Source organism: Callionymus lyra, chromosome 1 (assembly GCF_982586985.1).
Source record: "Callionymus lyra chromosome 1, fCalLyr1.hap1.1, whole genome shotgun sequence".
In the NCBI taxonomy this organism is placed as follows: domain Eukaryota; kingdom Metazoa; phylum Chordata; class Actinopteri; order Syngnathiformes; family Callionymidae; genus Callionymus; species Callionymus lyra.
In genome coordinates this window covers 35,855,725-35,882,013 of record NC_141818.1, presented here as the reverse complement: position 1 = coordinate 35,882,013, position 26,289 = coordinate 35,855,725, and the positions used below count along the sequence as shown (strand labels likewise).

The following is a 26,289-nucleotide window of genomic DNA, read 5'->3' as shown; positions in this document are numbered from 1 at the left end:
TGTGTACATGCTGGGCACATTGATGTAGTTTACTGAACATATTTTCTTTTTGTTCTTTCCTTAAATTTGCCATTTAATTACGTTTTTTTCAACGTCTTCAGAGAGTAGGGTAATTCAAAGATCACCGCTTGAAAAGCTCACAAGAATACTGTATATAAATAACTTGGATCACAGGCAATGATTGTCAATATTGTCTACTGTCAAAAGGCTTTACTAGTTAGCGGGGATTTGAATAGTCAATAATTCATCTGGAGATATTTTTGCAGAAGAGAACGCAATGAAAATTATAGCTAAAACACTTGAATTATAAGAAAACTAATCCTTATACGTCAATAAGGACATTTCACCGATATCGAATGTAAGTGGACAGGCAGTCATGATAATCAATGTCCATTAATAATGAAGTATTTTACCATGTAAACCTCTCAAAACATTAGAAATATCTCCTTTATTTTGCTTAAAACTGAATTAAAAACCCAATCTTCTGATGCTGTTTTCTGTTCAGACTCTCATCAAGACTGTTCAAAGTCAATAACGGGAGCTTATGAGACCGTTAAACTGTTTATATGTTATGTGTTTGATATATTTATATTATTTTTCTATCGAGTATTTGGGTTGTCCAGTTGAATCTGCAATGCGTAGTGTAAGCAGCAGAGGGCGCTGTAAGCAAACAGCTGTCAGTCACGCAGCGACCAAAACCCACTTCTGTTCACTTCCTCGGTCCAGTCTGTCCGAGTCATGTCTGACGCACGCGGGTAAGAACTGAAGAACATTAAACAAAACTTTTATTTTGGTTATTATTTTTGTTCGTAGTTACCGCGTTAGTCACGTTAGAAGTCGAGTTTCCTGGAGTCGATAACCGAGTTAAATCTTGTAATTTCTGCCGCTATAAGTTAATTCAGAGTTTTAATGTCAACAATAACACAAAGTTGTCGATGCTCGCTGCTAGCTTAGCGAGCTAACTGTAAGCTAACTGTAGCTGCAGGTGTTTAACGTTGTTGTTTTCAATCAGATTCGAGGGTTCAGCGGTGCATGTGGACGTCAAGGTAAGAACTCACGTCGATCACAGCCAGGGTTGTAACGCGTTACAGTAACGACCTACGTTTTCGCGGTAACGACTGCTGTAACGAGACCGTAACGCGTCAAAACATGACAATAATGAGGTTGCTATGGTGCGTTCAAGGACCTACGATATTTTAACTGTAAACGCGACAAATATAACTGAATACTGTATCACTTAAATGAAAAATAACAAATCATCGACTTGGTAATTTCATTTATTTAACAATCCTATTTATTTTTTGATATTTATCTTTTAAATAGTGTTGTTAAAACTGTTTTATTTAATAGGTGTATGTGGTCAATAGTAAAATAAGGAGAAAGTGTGTTGAAGTTGCTATGGAGTGGTCAAAGATAACACAAGTTATCAGTATTTATGTACTTTTCTCACCTTTTATCTGAATTTAATAATCACAGCATCCAAACTTACACGTACACGCCCGCAAACTTACCCTTATCCCTCTCTTACAAATGTTTTATGTAATGGGTCTTTCTTACAAAAAAAAGTTACTTAGAGTAACTAGTAATGTAACTAAGTTACTATTTTAAAGTTACTTACCCAACTCTGAACATAGGTGACTTTAAAACCATTTTTTTTGTTTGTCGCTGGTGAACAGGACTATTATGGGAAGAAGCTGCAGAAGACTGGAGATTTGAAGACCAATGCATGTGTGGCTCCATCTCAGCCCACTCCCCCCCACGTCCTCCGGGCCTTGAAGAAGGTGCATGCTGACGTCACTGACAGGTGCGCCGCAAGTTGAACTTACTTAGCTCGAATATTAGACAGAATACTAGTACTTCGAAGACAACATAGAGTCAATATTAAATCATGTAGAATTCTTAGTTATTCAACATTTAACTCTTTAGATCAGACCAAGTGCTGCCCGCGGACCACATGCCAAGTAATACTATAAAACTTATGTCAAAAAGTTTACGATGGCTGACTAATATTACTCGTTGAACTCCACATATAACTTGTTAAAGATCTGCAGCGGAAGATATTTTTCCTTTTTTCTTTCTTTAATGTGTTCTTTTCATGGGTATTGTTTTGGGGAAAAAGGTGCATTTATATCAGCTTTTTTAATCAAATGTATTTTGAATTATTAAAAGTATTTTTTGACATAATGATGTTTTTTTTTGTTCGCATGTGAAATGTTTATATATATATATATATATATATATATATATATATAAAAAGATTATACAAGTGATTTGGGACTCAATCTTTAAAAAAAAAAACTTTTTTATTTTGATAGTTTTCTCATAATATTAAATCTCTTTATTAGTCCCTTTTCTTAAATATGTTTTTTAATAACAGTCAGAGAATACAACGTGGCCCCAGAGGAAATTTATTATTTTTATAAAGCGTTTCCATAAGGAAGTGTAACAGATTTCCCTTCCGTGTCTCAGGTACTATGGCTGCGGTCTGGTGGTCCCTGAGTGTTTAGAAGGCTGCAGGATTCTGGACCTGGGCAGCGGGAGTGGAAGGGACTGCTACATGCTGAGTCAGCTTGTAGGCGAGTCTGGTCACGTGACTGGCATCGACATGACTGAAGATCAGGTACACGAGAGAAAATAATTGCAAAGCAACCTCATAGTTTCCTCTTTTGCTGATTTAGAAGAATTTTCTTCCTTTTTTTTATTGATATAATCTTGTCCGAGTTCACTTTCAACACTCTGGTGGTGATTGTTATATATTGAATATATTGAATATTCTTCATGCTGCCCTTTGACTGTATTTTTGTGGCCCTCATTAAGGCCAAAGCAAAATTCATCAGATAGATAGATGTAGAACTAACGATTTTATTTTGTGTTTTCCTTTAATTTCATGACTTCATATTTAATAAATTATATCTAAAGGGCTTTTGTTTTAGGACTTTTGTCTTAATTTTTCTCAGTCGTTAGTTCCCGTCATTTCAGTTAATATAAAAAAAACATTTTAAAAATGGCTTTTACGTCAGATTAAATTAAATAAAAAAAAAAGGTCCATCACAACAGTCATTGTATAAAATGTGGCAGCTGAGGAAATTTAATTTACAAGCCATTCGTACAAACGAACCTACCATACTCTAAACCGTTACATTATATCGCAACAATAATTCAGTTTTACTGCCTCTTATCAAAAATAGACTTTGTAACACTAATGGTTTGGTCTAGATAGACATCAAATATCAATATGACCTGCTTGTGTCTGATAACGTGTCTCACCGCTTCCAAGCTGCGATTATTACTCTTGTTGTACAAGAATAATTGTGGGTTGTGTTGCAGCTGGCAGTGGCGCGCTCACACATCGACTACCACACCAAAGAGTTTGGCTACAAGACTCCCAACGTCGACTTTGTCCAGGGCTACATCGAGGCCCTGACCGGCGCAGGACTGGAAAAGAACTCCTTTGATATCATCATGTAAGATTCAGAGATCATTTATGTCCACGACTAACAAATGTTCTGAAAGTGTTGCCTTTGTGTGACTCAGCTCCAACTGCGTGGTGAATCTGTCTCCGGACAAAAGGCTGGTCCTGGCTGAAGCCTACAGTGTCCTGAAGGTGCTCCTGTTTGATGAGTGAATGAGTGACAGGCAGTAACACCTGGTGTCTGGTAGGATGGAGGGGAATTCTATTTCAGCGACATCTACAGCAGTGGTAGGCTGACTGAGGAAATCAAACAGCACAAAGTCCTCTGGGGTGTGTGAGGCTAATATCTCCTGCTGTGATAACGTCTGATGCAACAAACGAGTTGTAAAGTAGGTTGGTCGTGTCTGCAGGCGAGTGTATTGGTGGCGCCCTCTGGTGGCAGGATCTGGTGCAGCTCGCTGAAGAAGTGGGTTTCGCTCCTCCCAGGATGGTCACCGCCAGCATCATTACCGTGGACAACCAGGAACTACAAGACCTTCTTGGTGAAACACGTTTGAATATTTAGTTCTTTGACATTTCAGTTCATGGTTTTTTAGGATTGAGATCCATGCTGAAGACACTTTAAGGAAAGACCGTTCATAGTCAGACATGTTTATAGTATACATGGTACAGGCACATGAATAAAAGAGGTTAGTTTAAAAAGTGTTTACACATGCAAAATATTAATATTAGTATAATATATTTATTTTTATTTTGTGTACCATTCAAGACCAAGCCCGGGCAACCTTGGTCACAATTTTATTAAGTATTTATTTCTATTATTTGTCATTTGGTGAGTATTGGCTCTTAAAAATATTTAAGTAAATATATACAAAAATATTTGAGAAAAGGTGTTTTTATTTATTTGGTTTTATACTTTTCGCTTCACGTCAGCAACTTTATATGATGGTCAAAAGTTAATGGTACAATAAATATTCATGAAGCAGTGTCCTTGTTCCAAAAACTCAGTTGGTGTAATGTGTAGCCAATTTCCGAGTCCACTAGATGGCGGTCTCTGCACAATTTTCCTTTATTTTAAACGACTGTTCTAATGAAACATCATTTTTAAACTGATGGCGCCACCTACTGACCTCTAAACAACATGAAACTGTTTCATGAAGCTTCACAAGCCCATAACTATAAAATGGTTGCTTGAAACCAAATATTATAAAGTGCGGGTCAAAGCTTTTAGAATTAAAGTCATTAAAGACAGTATCTTTACTGATCGTGCTGAAGAATAGTTTAATTTATAATGTTTTGGGTCTTTAATCTTTCAAGTTTCCTTTATGAATATTTAAAAAGTTCTGTAAGTAAGTAAGTAATTTTTATTTATATAGCGCTTTTCCAGACCAGGGTCACAAAGCACTTAAACAATCAAAACAATACTCAATAAAGTATATACTTTAAAGGTCAAGATAAAACTGAGAACACAACAGGAGTTCCAGAAAATCAAGGAAAAGCCTGAACAAATAGAAACGTCTTAAGATGTTTCTTAAAGGAGTCAGTAGACTCCATAAAGCGCAAAGAGAGAGGAAGATCGTTCCAAAGCTTAGGAGCAACAGCCTGGACGGATTTCTCTCCTCTGGTGTATGTATTAGACATATAGGATACATTTTTAAAAACAATAACAAAATATTTTTTTATAATAAATCATTTTAATAATAATTATAATACAACAAATAATACAGTAAAGTAAAAACAATAATGAATAAAATAATTATGAACATATGAACCACAATAAACATGAACTGAAAGACAGTAAACACAATATTGGACACAAAAAAACGATCAGAAGAAAAAGTTATGACAGGAAGTTTGGCCCTGCTCGCTAAAAACATTATCATGATTGTTTATTTTTAATTTCTACTGTGTGTCCTTGTTTGCTCATTTTTTAACGTTGCATAACTGACCGTATCTTCTGGGTCTGGGGGAAGCTTCCAATGACATCTCACTGAGGAACGTTCGTGTTCTTTATGTGTTCAAAACAGGAGACTACAAGTTCGTGTCCATCACGTATCGTCTCTTCAAGACCCCGAAGGGAAGCTCACAGCCCCGCCAGGTCATGTATAACGGCAACATCACCGGCCTGGACTCGGCGTTTCGCTTCGACTCCCAATACACCTTCAAGGTCTGAGGCCAGAGACTGGGATGTGTCTTCGGCTCTTCTACACCCAGCTTTATCTTTCAGGTGAACGAGGCAGTGGAGGTGGACGGCGACGTGGCTTCTATCCTCAGCAAATCCAGATTTGCCGGGGAGTTCACCTTCCAGCCGCAGGGGAGTACCGGGGGTCCGTGCGGAGTCAAACCTCAGGTCAGTGAGAGAAAAAAAAAAGAAGGTCTTTGTGCAGGAGAGGTCAGCGTGTATCTGCGGCGACACACCCAGAGAGGCCCACTGCTTCTCTGAATCGCGTCGTCGCACACATCCACAAGTGAAAGGTCAAGCAGCTGTCTCAGAGTCATAACCAGACTGTGGACCCACGCTGGGGAACCTTGAACAGGAAGGAATGTTCTCTGCTCTGTCAGAGGAATGCCATCTTATCCATGGATAGTCCACCGAGAGTTTTACGTCTTGATCTTCTTGTCACAATCCTTCGATCGCGCCTCACGTCGTGATTAGAATGCAGAATATTTTTATCTCGAGAACGCTGATGATGACTGATTTAGAAATCCCGGCGGCTCAACCTTTGGACTTGACCCTCTAAGTGACCACGTCAGGTGGAGATATCATCATATCTCGATGTGATAAAGAGGATAATAGTATTTTCTGCAGTATCCTTATTGCTCTGCTACCGTCAACAGATAACACAAAAATTTTAGGCAGTCCAGGATAACAGACTGATTAACAACTTGTTATGTTTGTGCATCATTTTAAACATTATATCGTTCAATAAAATGTCATTTTTATGTTGCAGCCCGCCACTGTGGATCCCTTCCAACTGGTCCAGCAGCTGGACATGAAGCGTTCAGCCGCTGGGGGGTGCTGCAGCGCAAAGTCAGCAACCTGCTGCAAGTAACTTGAGAAAAAGAAATCCCAGCATCACTGCAGTTTTCTGAAAACATGAGTCATGCTCGGGTTTTTAACGTGTCATTCACACACAAATAAATACGTGAATCATACATTGTTTTCTTACTTATTTCTCGATGAGTCCAAGTTTGGCTTTTGAAATCATGTCAAGAAGTTGAACTTTTATCACATAAAAGGAGAAAATTATGTCAATAAAATTATAACAACTAGACAAAAGTTCACTAATTAACAAATACTTCTGTTTATTTTTAAGTCAGTTCCTTGAATAGACAAATCATTTGGTTATGTAATGATGTTTACATCCATTAAGAGTATATTCCTGGAGTCCATTGACCAATAAAACCATCTTATTTAATGGCTCAAAACATTTATCATTTGTTTACTGAATAAATTGCTTAAATTAGACACTTTTAGGAATTGTTTTTTCACTATAAATTAATTGTATTATTATTATAATTCTGTGACATTGTGACACCTCGGTGTGTGTCTGGACAGTAAACTGGTCCTGCAACACAGACCATGTATATAAGAAGGTTCAGAGCAGACTGTACTTTCTGAGGAGGCTTCGATCATTTAACATCTGCAAGAAGCTCCTCTGCATGTTCTACCGGTCTGTGGTGGTCAGTGTCCTGTTCTATGCTGTGGTGTGTTGGGGTGGGAATGTGTCCAAGAGGAGTGTCAACAGGTTGGACAGGTTGATCAGCCTGTGGTTGACATGAAGCTGGACTCACTGGTGACAGTTGCTGAGAGGAGATCACTGAACAAACTACTGTCCATCATGGATGATGACAGTCATCCTCTGAACACTGTTACCAGTGAACAGAGAAGCAGATGGAGTGAACGAGTGCTCCTCCCATGATGCAACAGTAATAGACTCAGGGACTCATTCATTCCTCATGATATTAGACTATTAAATTATGAGTTTGGGGGCAGGAGTGGAGTGAAAAGTTGATTCTATTCTATGTTAATCTTTGTATCCTTTGTCTTTGATCTATGTTCTTTATCTTTATACTTAGATTTTAGCATCTTTTCTTTCTTTTTATTTCTCTTTGTTCTTTGTTCTTATTTTTATGAATAATCGTCTGTATTGCTGTGTCTAATTGGAAAAACAATTTCCCTAAGGAGACCTTCTGAGGGATCAATAAGGTTCTACCATAACTTACCTTACCTTACCTTACCTTACATTGCTTGTGCCTTTATTAGTGTGTGGGTTTATAGTTTATTTTTGGTTTCTTTTAGATTCATAGTGTTAGCAAGTGTTAGAAGCTTAATAAATGTTGTTTAGATGTATGTCTTAGAAAGTAAATACTTGAGCATATTTCATATTAAATAAAGTAAGGCTAATCAATACGACTAATGGTAAACAATTCATTTTAATATTTCAAATTAAGTTACACTTATAATAGTTTTATGATCAATTCAATTAGATGGATAAACGTATAGATTATTATCATATTATTGATTTGGAAAATGATTTTGGGAAATATGGATTCAGAAAAAACATAAACATAAACATTAACAAAATATATAAGAATAGAAAGTATAAAAAAAATAACACAATGTGATCAAGATCAACAAGTGACTTACTTTAAATGTTTCTGAAACTAAAGTATAATAAATCGATATAATAACACGAACAAAAAGCCACTACTTTATCAATTATATATGGAGATATATTTGGCCAATTTTCAGTAACTTATGAGAAATATTTTAAGTCAGTTTCTTTATAAAAACCTCCTTAAATAACACGTTTCTCATTTATAACTTGTTGCTTATAATGTGAATTTTCCGTCTTTTTATTCACAGGGGAAAAAATGGAATTAAACGCCTTGTTCAGTGTTATTAATTCCTATGAAACACCGAGTGTCCAGCTGTCATCGACCAGAGTTTTGATAAACGTCTCAAAAAAAAGTCACGAGTAAAGTCCTGTCTCTCTTAACATGAGGTGCACTTGTTTTGGCTCCTGATTGGCCGAGGCGCTCCAGCCGTCCCCGCCCCCCGGAGCTTTGGCGACTTCTGATTGGCCGCGGGCCTCATCCGTCGCGCAGCACCTCGGAGAAGGCACGAGTTGGCCCTTAAGCTCGCATCAGTGTCGGGAACACGTCCGTGGGAGCGAGAGCAGGTCCCGATGCCGCCGGCCGAGATGACGCCAGACCGGCTCTGAGTCCCAGCAGCTCTTCTTCTCACAGGAGCTCGTGTCGCCAGCGGTTCCCCCCCCCCCAAACATGGCAGAACCCTTATCCCGAGCTGCAAAAATGGCGTCACTGGACCGGGTCCGAGCTCTGGCGATGCTTTTCCTGACCGTCACTTGCTGCTGCTGCGTGGCCCCGGCCAGCGGCAAGGAGGCCCCCGAGGAGACCGTCATCATCGGGCTCCGGCTGGAGGACACGGACGACGTGTCCTACATGGACCGCGGGTACCTGCGCGTGAGCGAGCGCTCGCGGGTCAAGCTGCGGGTCTACGGGCAGAACATCAACAACGAGACCTGGTCCAAGATCGCCTTCACCGAGCACGAGAGGAGACCCCCCCCGGAGGAGGACGCCCCGGGGCCGGACGACCAGAGCCAGGAGGACGCGTCGGGCGCGCATCCCTGCGGTATCAGGACCTCGGACATCATCATATTTCCCAACATCAGCCTGAACCGAAAGACGTCCGGGATCGTGGAGATCGAGGTCAAACCCCTGCGGAAGACCGAGAGGAGCAAGGCGTACTACCTCTGCATCGCCACCTCCGCGCCGCCCGCCGCCGGGACCCACGACCCCTGGACCGAGAACACCTGGATCTACCACGACGGCGAGGACACGCACGTGATCGTGGTGGAGGAGAAGAAGTTCCTGCTGCCCTTCTGGCTCCAGGTCATCTTCATCTCCATGCTGCTGTGCCTGTCCGGGATGTTCAGCGGCCTGAACCTGGGGCTGATGGCCCTGGACCCCATGGAGCTCCAGATCGTCCAGAACTGCGGCACCGAGCGCGAGAAGAACTACGCCAAGAAGATCGAGCCTGTGAGGAGCCAGGGGAACTATCTTCTCTGCTCGCTGCTGCTGGGGAACGTCCTGGTCAACACCACGCTGACCATCCTGCTGGACGACATCGCGGGGTCAGGACTCATCGCTGTGGTGATGTCCACCATTGGAATAGTCATCTTTGGGGAGATCGTCCCTCAGGCCATCTGCTCCAGACACGGTCTGGCAGTAGGGGCCAACACCATATTCTTGACCAAGTTCTTCATGCTCCTCACCTTCCCGGCCTCGTACCCGGTGAGCAAGCTTCTGGACTACCTTCTGGGTCAGGAGATCGGGACCGTGTACAACCGGGAGAAGCTCCTGGAGATGCTGAGGGTGACGGACCCGTACAACGACCTGGTGAAGGAGGAGCTGAACATCATCCAGGGCGCCCTGGAGCTCCGGACTAAGACGGTGGAGGACGTGATGACCCCGCTGAGGGACTGCTTCATGATCCCGGGGGACACCACCCTGGACTTCAACACCATGTCGGAGATCATGAAGAGCGGCTACACCCGGATCCCGGTGTTCCAGGGGGAGAGGTCCAACATCGTGGACCTGCTCTTCGTCAAGGACCTGGCCTTCGTGGACCCGGACGACTGCACGCCGCTCAAGACCATCACCAAGTTTTACAGCCACCCGCTGCACTTTGTCTTCAACGACACCAAACTGGACGCCATGCTGGAGGAGTTCAAGAAAGGTGAGGCAAACAAAACCTTCAGGAAAGTTTCTCAGGAACATCCACTGAAAGTTACATTTCATCACATTTTAGACGTGATATTACATGATATACACACATGTCAGTTGTTATTACAAATATTTTATTCATAAAACTGTCAGTCAAACCTTCAAAAAGCTTAATAATTAATAGTATATAGTGTTTACATGTAAGTAAGTAAGTAATTTTTATTTATATAGAGCTTTTCCAGACCAGGGTCACAAAGCGCTTAAACAATCCAAACAATACTGAATAAAGTATATACTTTAAAGGGCAAGATAAAATTACCAATATTTGATTCATAAAACTGTCGGTCAAATCTTCAAAAATCTTAATAATTAATAGTATATAGAGGTTACATGTAAAAATAGGATGTAAATAAACACTGGGAAATATTCTTTGTATTACATGATAATATAGCATTATGAAGTATCAGTTCTTAATACTGTCCAGATACATAAATAACTGAAACATGAAGTATATACTTTATTGAGTATTGTTTTGATTGTTTAAGCGCTTTGTGACCCAGGTCTGGAAAAGCGCTTTATAAATAACAGTTACTTACTTACATATCTTCTTTTTTTCCAAATACTTTTTAAAGTAGTTTCATTTAAAAAACGAAAATAAGTAAGTAAGTAAGTAATATTTATTTATATAGCGCTTTTCGAGACCAGGGTCACAAAGCGCTTAGACAATCAAAACAATACTCAAAAAAGTACATACTTTAAAGATCAAGTAAGATGAAAAGTTTTCTAAAAAGTTTTTAGAGTTCGCAACCTTACAAGGGTTTTGATGGACCGATAGTACGACGGTGTAAGAAAGTAAAATTGTGTTTTGTTTTTGAGAGATTTGTTCGTTCTGAAATGGTCAGCAAAGCCATACAAATGATTTCCTTTCAAAAATATATATATTCAACTTGATATTACATTGATTTTAGATCAGGTTTCAAGTACCATCCTCTCCTTTGACCATTAGAAACATTTCGTCAAAGTTTGATTTTGAGTTATTTTGCCAGATGAATCTTATCTAACCATATAAACTTAACTTATCTTAACAACAAAGATCGATTTTTAGAAGCTATTAAACTAAATTTAAGTAGTGTCGACAAGTATAAATACATGAAACGATCCAAGTGATTTGAATCTAAATTGAGTTTAAAATATAAATCATAAAGTCGTAGTAGAGGCCATGTTTATTGTGTTGCAGGAGCAGACACGCGTCTTGTCGTACAACCAGTTCCTATTTTTAGATTTACTCTTCGTTGTCGGGCTTCTCTTCTGACTCGTCCTTCTTTCCGAACACCTGTTGAAATCCCAGATGACGCCGACGTCTCGATCCCTCCTTCAACACTTCCTGAGCGGAGGAAGAAGTGTCGTTATCTCTCCATCGCTTCCATGGCTTGTTAATGTTCACACAGTTTCTCTCTCTTTCTTTTTTTCCCCTCCTTTCCTCCCCCCCTTTTTTTTTACCTTCTTTCATTCAACCCTTTCTCTCCCCCCCCTCCCTCCCTCTCTGATTTATGAATGCATAGGACATGTGGGAATGGTGTCGCGGCAGAGCCGAGGTTATCAGGTGGGGGCATCTTGTTTCGAACCAAAACCTGCTTAAATCCTTCTCCACTTTTAATGTTCTCTCCTCTAAGTGATGGTGGTGATAACTCCTTTTGTCCGGCGCTGGAATGCAGTCATGTGGATAATGAATAACACTCTCTAACACCCTCGTGTGTTGTGTGTGTATGCGCATGATGTTTACCTCACTGCCTAGTTTACCTGGAGTGTTGCCCCCCCACACCCCCCAACATCCCCTCCTGTTATTCCTGTCGGTGTCGGCTTCTTGAAACCGGTCAGTGATGCAAATAACGGGTCAAACGTACAATTGAACGGCTGATCGTAATATTCCCTTTAAGGAGATTAACGGGGAGGAAAACAGAAAACAAATGATTGAGCTCCATTACCCGGAATAAGGTGTAGCACTCCATGCCAAATTGCATAATCGACTGGATGGGAGGGAACGTGGGGGGGGGGGGGGGTGTTGGGGGGGGAGTTTGTTAGTACATGCGCTAGCAGCGTGAAGCTATTCAACGCTCATTTTCTGAGTCAACAAAACACTGCGACTTGTTTTGCTGCATTACAGCCAAGATAGTGTGATAGAACCACTGCTGCGACGCCACAAGTGACATTTCCAATTCCTGGGAGTGGGAAGAAAAAATAGATGAGCATCTTCTCTGTTCTGGAGAAGAACCATGTTTTCTATTTAGGTGTTTGTTTGCCTGTCAAAGTTGTATCAGATAAATGGAGAGTAGACTTATGTCACAGTACAGATTGGGAATCCAGTAGGATCTGGAGTCCTACTCAAATTGAACTGGGATCTGAATATTGATATGGGTGAGGGTCCGAATTTAAGCCTTGGAACGATCTTCCTCTCTCTCTGTGTTTGATGATCTACTGACTCCTTCAAGAAACATCTTAAGACGTTTCTATTTTCTATCTAGTTCAGGCTTTTCTTTGATTTTCTGGAACTCCTGTTGTGTTATCAGTTTTATCTTGACCTTTAAAGTATATACTTTATTGAATATTGTTTTGATTGTTTAAGCGCTTTGTGACCCTGGTCTGGAAAAGCACTATACAAATAAAAATGACTTACTTACTTACTATTATAATTGGAGATTATCCTGGTAGGATTCCCATTTTTCCTAAGGATAGTTTGGAATTCCAATATTCCGATCCCAATACAGTAGTAGCGTTCCGATCTCTCCTAGTACAGATGGGAATTACAGATCCTACTGGATTCAACTATGTACTTTGACATATATAGATATATATTTTACAATATATTATTCCTAATATGTCCATTTAAGGTGTTCAGCATATCTGTTGAAAATATGTCATCTGTGTTTTTTTCTGAATCGTCACCTTATACTTGAAGAACGGATAATTTGAGAGTCATTGAAGGGAATATGAATCACTCATAGTACCTTTGATGCAGCCCACAGACTGTATTATCATGAACATTTGTTACAAGCTTTTTATGGCTAGATGTGTCAATGAAAACTCCACAAATTAAGGCTAATACTATGTGTAATGTTATTTAAAGACTCTTAATTTTCCTATTGGAGATATAGGTGGCATATATTTTCAACTTCTGAATGTGATATCTCCTGTCTGTTCAATTTTGGCCTAAGCTCGTTTTAAATATATCTAATATATCTAATACAATACTTTGGATACACTTCAGCTTATACAAAAACTACATAAAAAAGAACCGATTGACAAAAGGATCGTCTTGAAGTCGGCTTTCAAACCTATGTTGGAAATGTTCAACTTTTTCTTTTACAAAATAATCAATAGAAAACAACAACCAAGCAAGGAGATACCGAACCGGTACCAGAGACCCTGACCTGTTGGTTTAAAGTTCCGATTCCTTAAGAGACACTAACTAGAGAAGAACGGATCCCTGTTGATTGTCGATATACTTGTTTCCAAAAACGTTGTTTCTGAAATGTTGTAACCGTCTTGAATCCTCTGACAGTTGACGTCTGTCATCTCCCTTCTTGCCGCATCACACAAAAGTCACCTTTTTTTTTCCGGGTCTCGCCGGAATCGGAGTCTGGCGGCGTGCCAGAGGGAATTCGCCTTCAGCCCCTCGTTTGAAGTCATAGGCGACTGTTGTAGAAAAAAGGGCTGAAGGGTCAAAGTTTCCTGTTAATCTGGCTCCGTTCACAGCACACACTCGGTTCAGAGTGCTTTGTATTGTAAGTCACTGTTAATTAATTTGATGCCGCTTGTGGAGCTGCACAGTCGCCTGAGGTTGGTTCCAATAAACCGAAAACTATTTCATGTTGTAAATTTCGGCCGCCCTGCTATTTTCGTGTCGGAACCAGAACATTAAACATTAAAAAACGATTGTAACAAATCTATTTCATGTGGTCAAAAAGAACCAAAAATTGTATTTCAAATATTATTACAATATCCGGTGGAATCAAAATAATGCTTTTTTTCGGTCAAATATTAGACTTTTCTCGAATAATAGACTTAATATTCTTATTGGAATTTCCTTGTATTGTGGTTTTCTGTATGTAATAGCACTTACCCTCCGACTTTTTACCCTCACATAGATTACTTATTTAATGGTGTATATAGTGTGTGTAAAATATACTTGTTGGATTTTCTTATTTGCAATTAACATGCATGTATTCACGGCGTTTATTCATTTCCGTGTTGCAATTTAACTTCCTGTGAGGGATGTCAGCGGTCATTAAGTCGGGGACAATGAAATCCTGCAATGACTGAGAACGAGAGGATACACTCGACAGTACAGTAGCTTTTAAAGCTGATGTTTGACGACCATTTTCACCGATACCTCATTAGACCGTCAAGAGTCATGTGGTCTGTAAGTTCACCAGAGTCAAGTACTCAACAATACTACAAATACATACTTGTTACTACAGTATCGCTCTGTACGGTATCGCGATATGTATCGTGTCGCCAGATTCTTGAGTGTAAACCCTTATTTGAAGTCCCATTAAGGGCGTAATTCACTATTTCTCACCCATTTGTTCAGTAAATTGTCGTTTACCGCTCTTCATGCCGCTGGGATGTCTTGATTCTGAGTTTGATCCGAGACGGTTGGCGTTGGCGGTGTTCAGTAAAACGGTCGGCAGGGAAGGACCCTAGGGTCGGCGGTTAGCGGACAGATTAAGACTTTCCAACCTTTCTTCCTGGAAATGTTTGACCTCTTGCCTAATTGCTGTGTGCCTGTGATTGCACAGATTACCGTCATCCAGTGGTGCTTGTCAAAGTCCAGTCCTGCCAGGTAATGAGTTTGGGAACCAAATCAAGTGGCCGAGTCAGACCCAGGAATCCGGCTGCTCCCTCTGACCTTATGTGTGATATTCCAGCCAGTGCAGCGTGCAACGAGACCAGTAATGATGCATGGGGCTCAGATCCGGTTAGTCACTGGAATTCTGGTCCAAACCCTCGCAGATCTCTGCCTCGGGAGAAGCTTCTAACCCAGCTTGGATGTAGGAAGACTCTTCACTGGATTGGCAGGCAGCCATTAAGACACTTACGAGGAATACATTTAACGCAGGCTGCCGATCTATCGCTTCTACTTCTACGCTAGTTTTTTTTTTCATATCTTCAGATGCAGATGTTAGAATGAGGCACGATCTGTTGGATAAACTTGAAACAAAACCTCTCGATTGAGTTGATGGCAACAAAGTCATTGATCTGACAAAAATAATGTCAACAAAAAGGATCTCTGTATGTAAAGTGATTCTGTGAAGTGAAAAAAAATGGGTTCAAACTCCTCTTTGGATGTAAATTCATGGCGTATAAATTCTTTGCTTTCCATGTTCTGAAAAATAAAATACTGGTTCAGTGTATACTGTAGATGAAGTTGTAACAGTTGTTGGACTCACATGTTGGTGAGTTACATTTGTAAATTTACGGGGTAACCAAAACAAAAAATTACCAAAAATCTACAGATAAACCAAATGAATTGTTTTATCTTAACAACATGCACACTTTTTTTATGCAGCTAGAAAGATGTTTTTAACAGCTCTAAAACAAATGTGTTTTTAGTATACCTTGTTCTGTCTCTGGGAGACGCTCTGTTTCAGGTACCCGGGTCACTTTGACCCAGAGACCACCAAAGGGATACCAGCTCGATGTATCACACTTGTTTTTGTTGAGCCACCGGGTCACCCAGAGATAAACAAGGGTCAACGGCCTTAACTCACACCTAAGGAAACATTCAGACGTGAAACGCTCTGCGATGAACTTCTACAGCGAGAATGTGAAAATTATCCGAAGTGCACTTTAAGCTTCTAATCAATGATGCCATACATCTGAGGGAGACACACATTGATTTTCCATGAATACCAAGCATCTCTGCAACATAGTCGCTTCCAGCTCGATGTATTTTGTGCACTGAGTCGGCATGAATGAATACATCAAATATATTACACGTACTAGAACATGCAAGCTCTTGTGTGTGTGTAATAATATACATGTCAAACACCAGTCACATTTTGAATGATTCAACCAGAATCAGAATATTTTACTAGCAGTGTTGTAACCTCATCTTGTAATGAATCTTATGTAGATTATCTATGTAAAAAAAACAAAACATTTCTGTCTTGTCATGAAGCTTTTTGAAAGGAATGGCACCTTGTTTTTTGGTCCACTTTTTACCTGTAAAATTAGAAACATTACTCTCTAGAAAAAAAGGTTTTGGATGATATTGTTTAGCCTTCATTTCAAAAATAACACATGGGCATCAGTATTGGCTACATCTTAACCGTTGGGTTATCTCAGGGTCAGGGTGACCCGAAAGCCTGAAAACAAATAAATGTTTTTTTTATCCCTTGTGTTGCCTCTGGGTCAAGATCGACCCCTGCATATGTATTTATGGAAGCCAGGGAGGTCGTTCCCCTTGACACAGACACAACACAAGGGATATCACAAACACATTCATTTCCAGGCCTTCGGGTCACCTTGACCCAGAGACAACACAAGGGATATCACAAACATGTTTATTTTCGGGCCTTCGGGTCACCTTTACCAAGAGAGACACTAGAGATACCACAAACATATTTATTTTCGGGCCTTCGGGTCCCCTTGACCCAGAGATAACTCAAGGGATATCACAAACACATTTATTTTCGGGCCCTCGGGTCACCTTGACCCAGAGACAACACAAGGGATATCACAAAAACATTTATTTTCGGGCCCACAGGTCACCTTGACCCAGAGACACACAAGGGATACCACACACACATTTATTTTCGGGCCTTCTGGTCACTTTGACCCAGAGAGAACTCAAGGGATATCACAAACACATTTATTTTGGGGCCCTCGGGTCACATTGACCCTGAGATAACACAAGGGTTATCAAAAAAAAACATCCCTACATCTGGACCCGACTGTATCTTTATGGATTGAAATGTCCTGAAAAAAATGCTACAAAAAGCAACATGAAATATATTTAAAATCATTTATATTTTCTTCTACGACGCGAAACTCCTGCAGCAAACGGTGCAACTCAAGGGCTTCTGGTCAATCGGATGTTTTGACCCAGGATTGCCGTGTGGAACGGTTCATTTGGCCTACATTCTTTAGATTCTGGTACAACTATGAGTAGAACTTAAGACCTGATTAGTCCAATGTTTGAGGAGTGAGAATCAAGGTGGAGGACCCTCGCAGAGCCAGAACCGACCTGGATCCATGACATTCCTCTTCATCCTGACAGAGCGACACACAAACATTTTAAACTTTCTATATTTGGACGAGTTGCTAAATGCTTTCCTGTCCTAATACGCCCCAGTTGGCACGCGGGTCGGGACCCAAGAACCACAACACGGCATCTGTTTATGTCTAAAAGACTCTTGTTGTGAAAAGAATTGTGTAATTTTCACAGTGAAAACCTCTGATTTCCTCCCACGTACAGTGATCGAAAGTTGTTTGCGGTCAAGGGTCAGTGTCTATTGGGTGAGGAGGGGGATTTGTTGAGTCGACTGTTGTGGTCTCTCAGATTTTTCTTATCTAAATCCTGGCATGAACTCCAAAAGCATTACCTCACACCACCTCGTAACAATCCCGACGTTTAGCCTTGTGATGAATGTTATGCAGGGAATGGTTTGTCAGATGTTTTCATGGAATTATAACGATATTCATCAAGTTTTAAAACGAATATTTGTATAATGATAAAGTTAAAATGCTCGCAAGAATAAGACGTATCTGACTTACAGAAAATATGTTTTTAATCTAATTTCAATCATGGGAATCTTAAAAGTTCCCTTCATTTCTACATATAAAAAAATACGTTAAATATATGTCACTGTATTTAATACATTTCATTCTAACATGAATTTGACCTGACAAAAGGTTTCAAGTTTTCCAATTATAAGAAAGCAAAAATAATAAATTCTTACTATTTCAGTTGTAAAACCTTAAGTCCTAAAAGTTTGATATACTGCTCCGTTTGTTACTTAAAAATAATTAAATGATAAAGTTTTTGTCGATTCTGTCATTATATATATATCTGAAATGTGTTTTTAATTTGATATAACAATGTGACTTTTGACATGTAAAAACGGGATTTCGATCAAGTTTAGTCATTGATTATTATATAGTTTTATGCTCTTCAACTTTGTTTTTTGCTATTTTATTTTTTAAGATGTTTTTAATCTGTAGTTCCTTCGGTGAAAAAAACGCTATTGTTAAACTGGTCTGTGGTGCAAAAAACGGTTAGTGAACCCTACACAAAAAAAATAAAGTCTATTAAATATGATGTGAAAGGCACTTTACAAATAAATATGACTTACTTTAATTGTAAATGGTTGCATTATCTGGAGTGGTTTCTATTTGAAATCTATGTTTGTGTGTTTATTTTCTCCAGGAATACAACACAGAAGCATCAGCCTAGCGGCGTGTTTGCATGCTCCACTCATTTGTTTCAGTGTGGGGGCGGCGTCACATGTCAACTACTGACTCCCCAACCTTTTGCAGCGTTGACCCGTTTAATGTCGGCGTTATTATGTGGGCCGGCCTTTAGATGGATGGATAAATACTTTATCCCCTGGAGGAGAAATTAATTTGTCCAAAAAAACATCCATAAATACATGTTTATCAATTAAATAAAGAAATAAATATAATCAAATAAATATATAACTACAATACAATTACAAAAAACATATAAAAAGACATAAATAAATAATTCAAAAGTTGCCAACAAAGAAGTAAAAATGCATGTATACTTTGAGGGAGAGATCTGCTGTGGCACCTTATAGCAGCGTTCCATACTGCAGTGCAGGGAGAGGAGCCTTCACATAAAAACAGTCAAATAAATAATGTGGTCTTTGTTTTTCCAGGTTTTTTTGGGGGTAAACTACTAAAAGAAAACATGTTGAACTATGAAGAGTCACCGACTAATGTTGCTTTAGAGAAAGTACCTTTTTTTAAAACTAAAAACCTTTCAGACAGGAATAGTATATAGAATATAATTTATATTATTTTATTTCTTTTTTAATTCTGTGCGGCCTGGTAACCAATACCTCACGAATCTGTACTAAACCGATCAGTGTTTTTAGTTGTGATACATAATTTAATGGCATTTTCTCAAGATTTGGGCTCAAAATGTGAGCATTTAATTCACCCGTCTGATTGACTGAAAACATGGGAATGTGAAATATTTCTTATTATGTTTCTATTCATAATGTCTTGTTTGTCTGTTTCAGAAAAGGTATTTAATTAAATATATTGTTTATCGCCTATACGTGATACATAGTACATTTTTGAAACGACTGTATTCAAAAATATTATTGCTCATTATGATGCTAACGTTATGAGCATTTCAAGTCATGTTCTAATGATAAAACTAAAGTCACAAAGGACAAGTAAGGTTGTTTAATGTGGTTCACGAAAAGCAAAGTAGTTTAACTTCATCGTGGCTCTCGAAGATTTCCAGAAAGTGGAAATAAAACACGTCAAAATCGCTGCTGTCAGGATAAATAGCCAATTGTTATTACAAAAACCATGTTGTTTTGAATAATCTCCAAAAAAACAGAAGCCAGGAATGAATTTCCCTTGAGCCGTAATTTAAAGCCGTATTAGTAGGTTAATGAACTAACGATTTTGATACAGAGACGTGTTGTTACGCTAAACCACGCGTGTTCTCAAGATGGTCGTTACAAACTGTAATATTCAACCAGAACCATAAAGCTGGGTATTGTGTTAACATTTTTCAATACAAGTACCTTCTCTTTAATACTAGTTCCTGAACGATCCTTTTGTTCAACATCATGAGATCATTTTTTTTCTTACTGAAACTAATAAAATCCTGAGCAAATTTTGGTCAGAAAATTTCACCAAAAACTTGGTACGAATCGAAGTGTTTTTGTTGGTGCCATAGAAGAACCGTTAAAAATAACTCAAGAAAAATGAAAATAAAAAAAACTTAGTAAAGCAATTCAAAGTAATGCTTATTCATTCAATTCTTTTTTTTCTGTCCGTGAAGATATGCTCCTTCCCAGGTGCAAAACAAATAGACTCAAGGACTCAATCATTCCTCGGGCTATTAAATTGTATAATTCTGAGTTTGGGGGCAGGAGTGGAGCGAAAGTATCATGATGTTTTATTCTATGTTAGTCCAAAATGTGTATCCTTTGTCTTTTTTATTTTTCTTTGATCTATGTTCTTTATCTTTTTAGACTTAGATAGTATCATCTTGTTCTTTCTCTTTATTTCTCTTCTTGTTCTTATTTTATTTTGATTTATTTTTTATGAAAAATTGCTGTATTTGCTGTGGCTATTGGAAAAAAACAATTTCCCAAAGGAGATGGAGATCCTGAGGGATCAATAAAGTTCTACCTTACCTTACCTTACCTTAAGAAGTTAGAAATGTTGTACAGGAGCTTGTATTTTCAACTTCACTCTTAGTTAGATAATATAGTCTTGGTTGATATTTGGACACCCCTGCGCTAATAAATTGTACTGCTACACACCATGTAGAAAAAGTTTATGACAAACACAAACATTTAGATCTTAGATTTAAGAATTTAAAAAAAAAGTTTGTTTCACTTTTATTTTGACGTCATAAGCTGTTTCATACTAGTTGTTAACTGTGTCCAGTATAAGACCCTCCTAGTTGTTAAAGGCCTCGCCTTATTTCCAGCGTTTCACTCAAGTCGGGGTAACTAGCTACATGTAGTAGAGAAGCCGAGCCACTTGCCTTCGTCCCATCCCCCTTCTTCTCCTCCTCCTCCTCCATCCACATTCCCTCTCTCCCCTCTTCCCTCCATATTGTCCTCTCGCCCGTTTCTCTCAGTGTTATAAATTACAAACGACACAAACCTTCAGGCCTAATGCCATGCTGTGGACGCCGTCCAAGCTGGACCCGGGCGCGCCAAGAGGCCGGCTTCATTGATAACACCAGGCACACTGTCCGTCCCTCTATTCACCAGGACCAGGAAAAAAGGGCTCAGACGGGCCCTTCACAGGCCCGAGGGACACCAGCACTCTTTGCGATCAGCTGATGGAGCCTTTCTTTTAGAGGGCTGGGAAGGATGGGAGCAAAGTTTAACTAAAAAAGACCACAGACAGGTCAGTTAGCATCTTCTCTGGCGACCACTCCAATTAAAAACGGGGAAGAAATCTATACAAATATTTGCACTGGTTCTGTGTCAATCTTCTGATCCATTTAGGCCCATTTAAAACTCTTTCCTGTTTGCTGTTGATGTGACAGAAAATGAAACTTGGAGCAACAAAACAAGGAGTGTTTGGAGACAGACTTTTTTTTTTTTTGTCAGTCACTGCTTTTCCTTGATTTTCTGGAACTCCTGTTGTGTTCTCAGTTTTATCTTGATCTTTAAAGTATATACTTTATTGAATATTGTTTTGATTGTTTAAGCGCTTTGTGACCCTGGTCTGGAAAAGCGCTATACAAATAAAAATTACTTACTTACTTACTTACTTACTGTTTCAGTTTAATGGCATTTCATTCAAGTTTATTTAATTTACGTATCTTAAGCTAACTCTTATATTAGGGTAGAAAGAAAATACATACACTTAAATATTTTTTATTTTATACGCTCCAACAGCACTTAATGCAATCAAAAAATACAAATATTAACTTAATTTCTCTTTGTATTTCTTCTCTTTTAAAATACAAATGTAGATCCCTCGTTTATATTCAGTCTGATGTAACAACTTCCTATGTTTACTATGTTACTACAGTTTTCTTACAATTAATTTCTTCTTAAAATAAAATATATTGTTGTTGCTACAGTAGCGGAGAACGTCGTATCATCGCTCCTGTAGATGAATGCAAACACACACCGTTACCTTTACTTGTGTTGCTTATAAAAGCGACGACGTTGCGGAATATCTGTTGGTCACAAAGAGGCTGACTGAGGTTTTTCTGGGAACGTGTTGCTGAAATCGAGGATCTTTGTTGCCGTGGGTCGTCCACGATAATCACCACATGCGACGCACTCCATTATTGATGGAGACGCCCCTGACTGGGAGAGAATCACACTAATATTTAATGGCGTCATCCAACATCATCAGTGGGGCACAATATTTATACACATTTATACTTAAATGTTCTTTTTCACGATACCCTTTGATAGGGTAAATTAAATTAGATCGATTATTCAAAAAAGTATATTTATATATATATATATATATATATATATATATATATATATATACAGTATAATATATATATATATATATAATATATATATATATATATATATATATATTATACTGTATATATATTTGCAAAACCCAATTTCTTTTTAGCAGAGAGGACCATTGGCTTTTATTTGACTAGTTTACAAAATATTGTTCTTAACGACTACATATTGTAGTTTTTTTTATTGCTAAAATAAAACTATTGGACATCATTTCAGCGTTATTAAGTACTGCTAAGTTTACTCCGGGCACTCTGGTTTCCTCCCAAAGTCCAAAAATATACGGAGGTTGATTGGGAAATTGGGGAAATTGTCCATATGTATAAGTGTGTGTGGCCTCCTGTTCAGGGTGTCCCCTGCCTCTCTCCCTGAAGAAACTGGGTAATGCTCCACCCCTCTGCAACCCTTAGTTAATAAGGGGCACGTATTGAATGAATGAATATACATTTCCCCACATCTACAATAAAGTTCGCACTGAGGACGAGAGGATACATGTTGTTGTACAGTTGCTTTTTAAAGCTGATGTTTGGACAAATTTCTATTTTCAAAAACAGTTTTACACGTTTCTGGCTTTTATGATCCTGATACCGATCCCTGGGTTTTGAGTATCCGTAGATACCAATTTAAAAATATTACTTTTTGTGCCCTACTGTGAAATAACAATGCTCATGACTTAATATGGAGTAAAGAAGTTGGTATTTTTTCAATCAAGTTTTAAAAGCCTTTTGAGAACATAAAAGAAAAGCCAGTTAAATTGTAAACTGTGTTTACTATTTAACCTGCAAAAAGCTAACTATAAACAAAGTGAAAAAGTTTGAAGCTCATTAAGTGAACACTAAAATTCCTAAAAATGTCTAAATACATTTGTAGAATAGAGATAAGGATATCAAGGGACATGTGGCCCGTATGATTATTATCGCTGGTGTTGTTGCAAGGTGCTCAAGATGTTCAAAGTACTTTAACACGCTGAAATTATTTAAAAAAAATTGTATTTAGCAAAACAAGATGCTGTTGTTAAGAACAACAAGTCTCTGCTTCAAAACCAATTGGGTTTTGCAAATAAACATAACTTAAAGAAACACACTCAAATACAACCACATATGAGAATAACACTAATTATGGAAATAAATCAGAGCATGGAGGAGGTTTTAAATACAATATTAATAAATAAAACGCTCAGTAATTAGAGTCGTGCTGGATTTAATAAATGTTGATTTTCTGTCACGATCCTCAAACTTGAATCATCACCCGATCCATGATCAACACCATTTAAAGTTACTTAGTAAAGCGTTAGACGTTGTTATGGCTAAACTAAACGTGTTTCATGTATTTTATTCATCACTGTATCGACCAGTGTTTAACACAAACACTGCTCTCCAGAACCTTTTCTGTTATTGTTGACCTTCACGAGGTTCTACCGAAGCTTCTCTCATCTCTTCAGAACAGACGGCAAAGTGAACCGTTGTGTTATCTCTGGGTCAAGGTGACCCGGTGGCCCGGAAACAAATGTGTTTGAGTTATCCTTTGTGTTGCCTTCAGGGTTAAGTGTATTGTTTCGTGTGTCTCTCTTTGTTTTTTTTTAAACTGCTCATATTATTTGCTGTGAGGTGTTTTTAGTCTGAAGTCAAGATAGTTATTAAACTCCCTTGATGGGATCCACCAGTCGGACCTTTTTCCCCAAAAACTCAATCAGACTTTGGATGGATTTTCAATCAAGATGTTCTGTAGTACGTGTCGAAAACATATTGTTACTAGTGATGGTCTGGTGAAGCTTTGTGAAACAGTGTCATGTTGTTCAGAGTTCAGTAGGTGGCGCCATCACCTTAAAAATTATGTTTCATTAGAAGAGTTGTTCAAAACCAAGGAAAATAGTGCAGAGACCGCCATCTAGTGGACTCTGACAATAATGACACTGTTTCATGAAGCTTCATCAGACCATCACTACTTGTTACCATATATACTGTAGCTCAGCAGAGGACAGTGAAGCGAAGGAAGTTGTTTGCGAAATCATCCAAATTTCAGCGGACACCGGACAGCGTCCATTTTTTTATTTGAGCCTTAATGAATTGGTGAATTTGGTGCAGCGGTATTTCCACTTTTCTTTGTGTCTTTCTCTGGAAAAGTTTAGAGAGTATGGTCTCATTTAGTGACAGCATAGCAACCTACACAATAACACAAACACACAATTACGTGATTGAGTGTCGTATACATAATTAGCGAGATCACGTTCACCATTATTTCTAATTCAATGGTCAGAAGAAGATACAAGGCGATGGTTCGACTCTGGCATCTTTTAAATCTTTTTTTTTTTACAAACTGTAGTCTGCCCTCTAGTGGTGCCGTCGTCTGTGCCATCGCTGCTTATCCAGTGTTAACCATCGTCATTTCCGGTTTATCCTCGTGCACTGATTCGCTAGTCACAGCTTGCACTTGACCAATCAGAGTGGCCGTTGAGCACGAGGGACAATGTTTGATTCTACATGTGAAATTGTCAAACTAACTCACTTAAGACTCTGTTTGAGTCTTTCCAAACGATGAATAACATTCATTCAGACTCGAGCGAGAACATAATTCGCTTTGACAAGTGTATCTGTGCCAGAGAAGCTTGTATTCGCCCTGAACCGTGGGATGTTTGACAACATGCTGCTGCCGTACATGTCACCCTGCTGACAGCAGGGGGGGCACTGCTGGTAGAGTTCCTGAGTTGCAGCTGACCCCTCTGATCCTAACGCTCGTCCACAAACTCTCCTACAGTTGCTATAACTTTCTTCATTCTATCAGTTATTATTAGAATCTTGTTATTGTTTTAGCGACAAGCTTATTTTTGTTTTATGAGAACGACGACCAATTCCTTTTGATCAAACGTGTTACTGAACAAGATGAATACATTTTAGTTCGTTTTTTAAATTTTGGATAATAAAGGGACTCGGTGTGAGTCTATGAATCGGTCTGCACTGACTGTGTTATGTTGAAATGACTGATTTCTACTGTAAACTCCCAAAGCTTTTTTTCAGCGCTTGCTCCAACAGTGGTTTATTTGGGGTCCCCTCTAAACACTCTTTTAGGTCTTGAAAATATTCAAACCTTCCATTATTTAGTCTAGTTGAAGTAGTTTTTTAGGTAACAATCATCCCTTTACAGCGAACTAAACGCATGGATCCCTTTAATTCTGCTGATTTACTCTTAAGGTGTAGATTATTTCAGTGGTTTACATTGTATGTGGCTCACTGGATGGAATAAGTAAATTATTATTCACGTTGATTTTGTGAATTTGAAAGATGCCAGTTGTTAAGATTAAATAAGAGGTATATTATGAGTTTGTTTGGTGAAGTTGAGTTAAATTAGGATAAAACACAAACAATTTTTAAACACCAACCATTTCTTGGATGCCATTAAAAAAGTTTATTTGTATTGTATTTGTTTAGAAAATGTATATATAAACCAACAAAAAGACAAAAAGAAAATAAATTAAAGTTAAGCAAAGTCTTTTTTTATTTTTTATAATTCAAACAGCAACTTATTGTTCTTTATCTAACCCGTGCAAACAAGTGAAGAAACAAGCTAAGCTGTGATGTCTTAATAATCTTTCATGCTGATGAAATAGCTGATAATTACTCGTGACTCCTAACCAAATTGTCATAAAGTTTTTGACATACCTGAAGTCTGTACAGTATTTTTCAGACTATAAAGTGCAGTGGATTATAAGACACAATATTGTGGAGCCTCCCAAGGTACCACAATACCACAGAGCCCCATTGAGTAATACCATAGACCTTTAGAGAGTAGTATCAAGGTGCTTCGTCGACTAGCACCACGGTGCTTCGTGGAGTAATACCATAGAGCTTTATGGAGTAATATTACGAAGCCTCGCGGAGTAATACCACAGAGCTTCATCAA

The 26,289-nt window shown here is 38.7% G+C and overlaps 2 protein-coding genes across 2 annotated transcripts in view; both read left to right on the top strand.

Moving 5' to 3' along the window:
* Window positions 1-686: 686 nt before the first annotated feature.
* as3mt (arsenite methyltransferase) lies at window positions 687-6,568 on the top strand. The gene is made up of 11 exons (XM_087783353.1): window positions 687-755; window positions 1,013-1,046; window positions 1,677-1,804; window positions 2,470-2,620; window positions 3,328-3,464; window positions 3,535-3,604; window positions 3,661-3,742; window positions 3,823-3,954; window positions 5,440-5,579; window positions 5,640-5,762; window positions 6,364-6,568. The coding sequence occupies exons 1-11, from the start codon at window positions 739-741 to the stop codon at window positions 6,463-6,465; spliced, it is 1,116 nt and encodes a 371-aa protein (XP_087639479.1). The 5' UTR covers window positions 687-738; the 3' UTR covers window positions 6,466-6,568.
* Window positions 6,569-8,583: 2,015 nt separating this feature from the next.
* cnnm2b (cyclin and CBS domain divalent metal cation transport mediator 2b) overlaps window positions 8,584-26,289 on the top strand; it is a 35,744-nt gene continuing 18,038 nt past the window's right edge. The window contains exon 1 of the mRNA XM_087804927.1: window positions 8,584-10,178. Coding sequence (XP_087661053.1) covers window positions 8,702-10,178 — 1,477 coding nt within the window. The 5' untranslated portion in view covers window positions 8,584-8,701. The remainder of the gene's footprint in view (window positions 10,179-26,289) is intronic.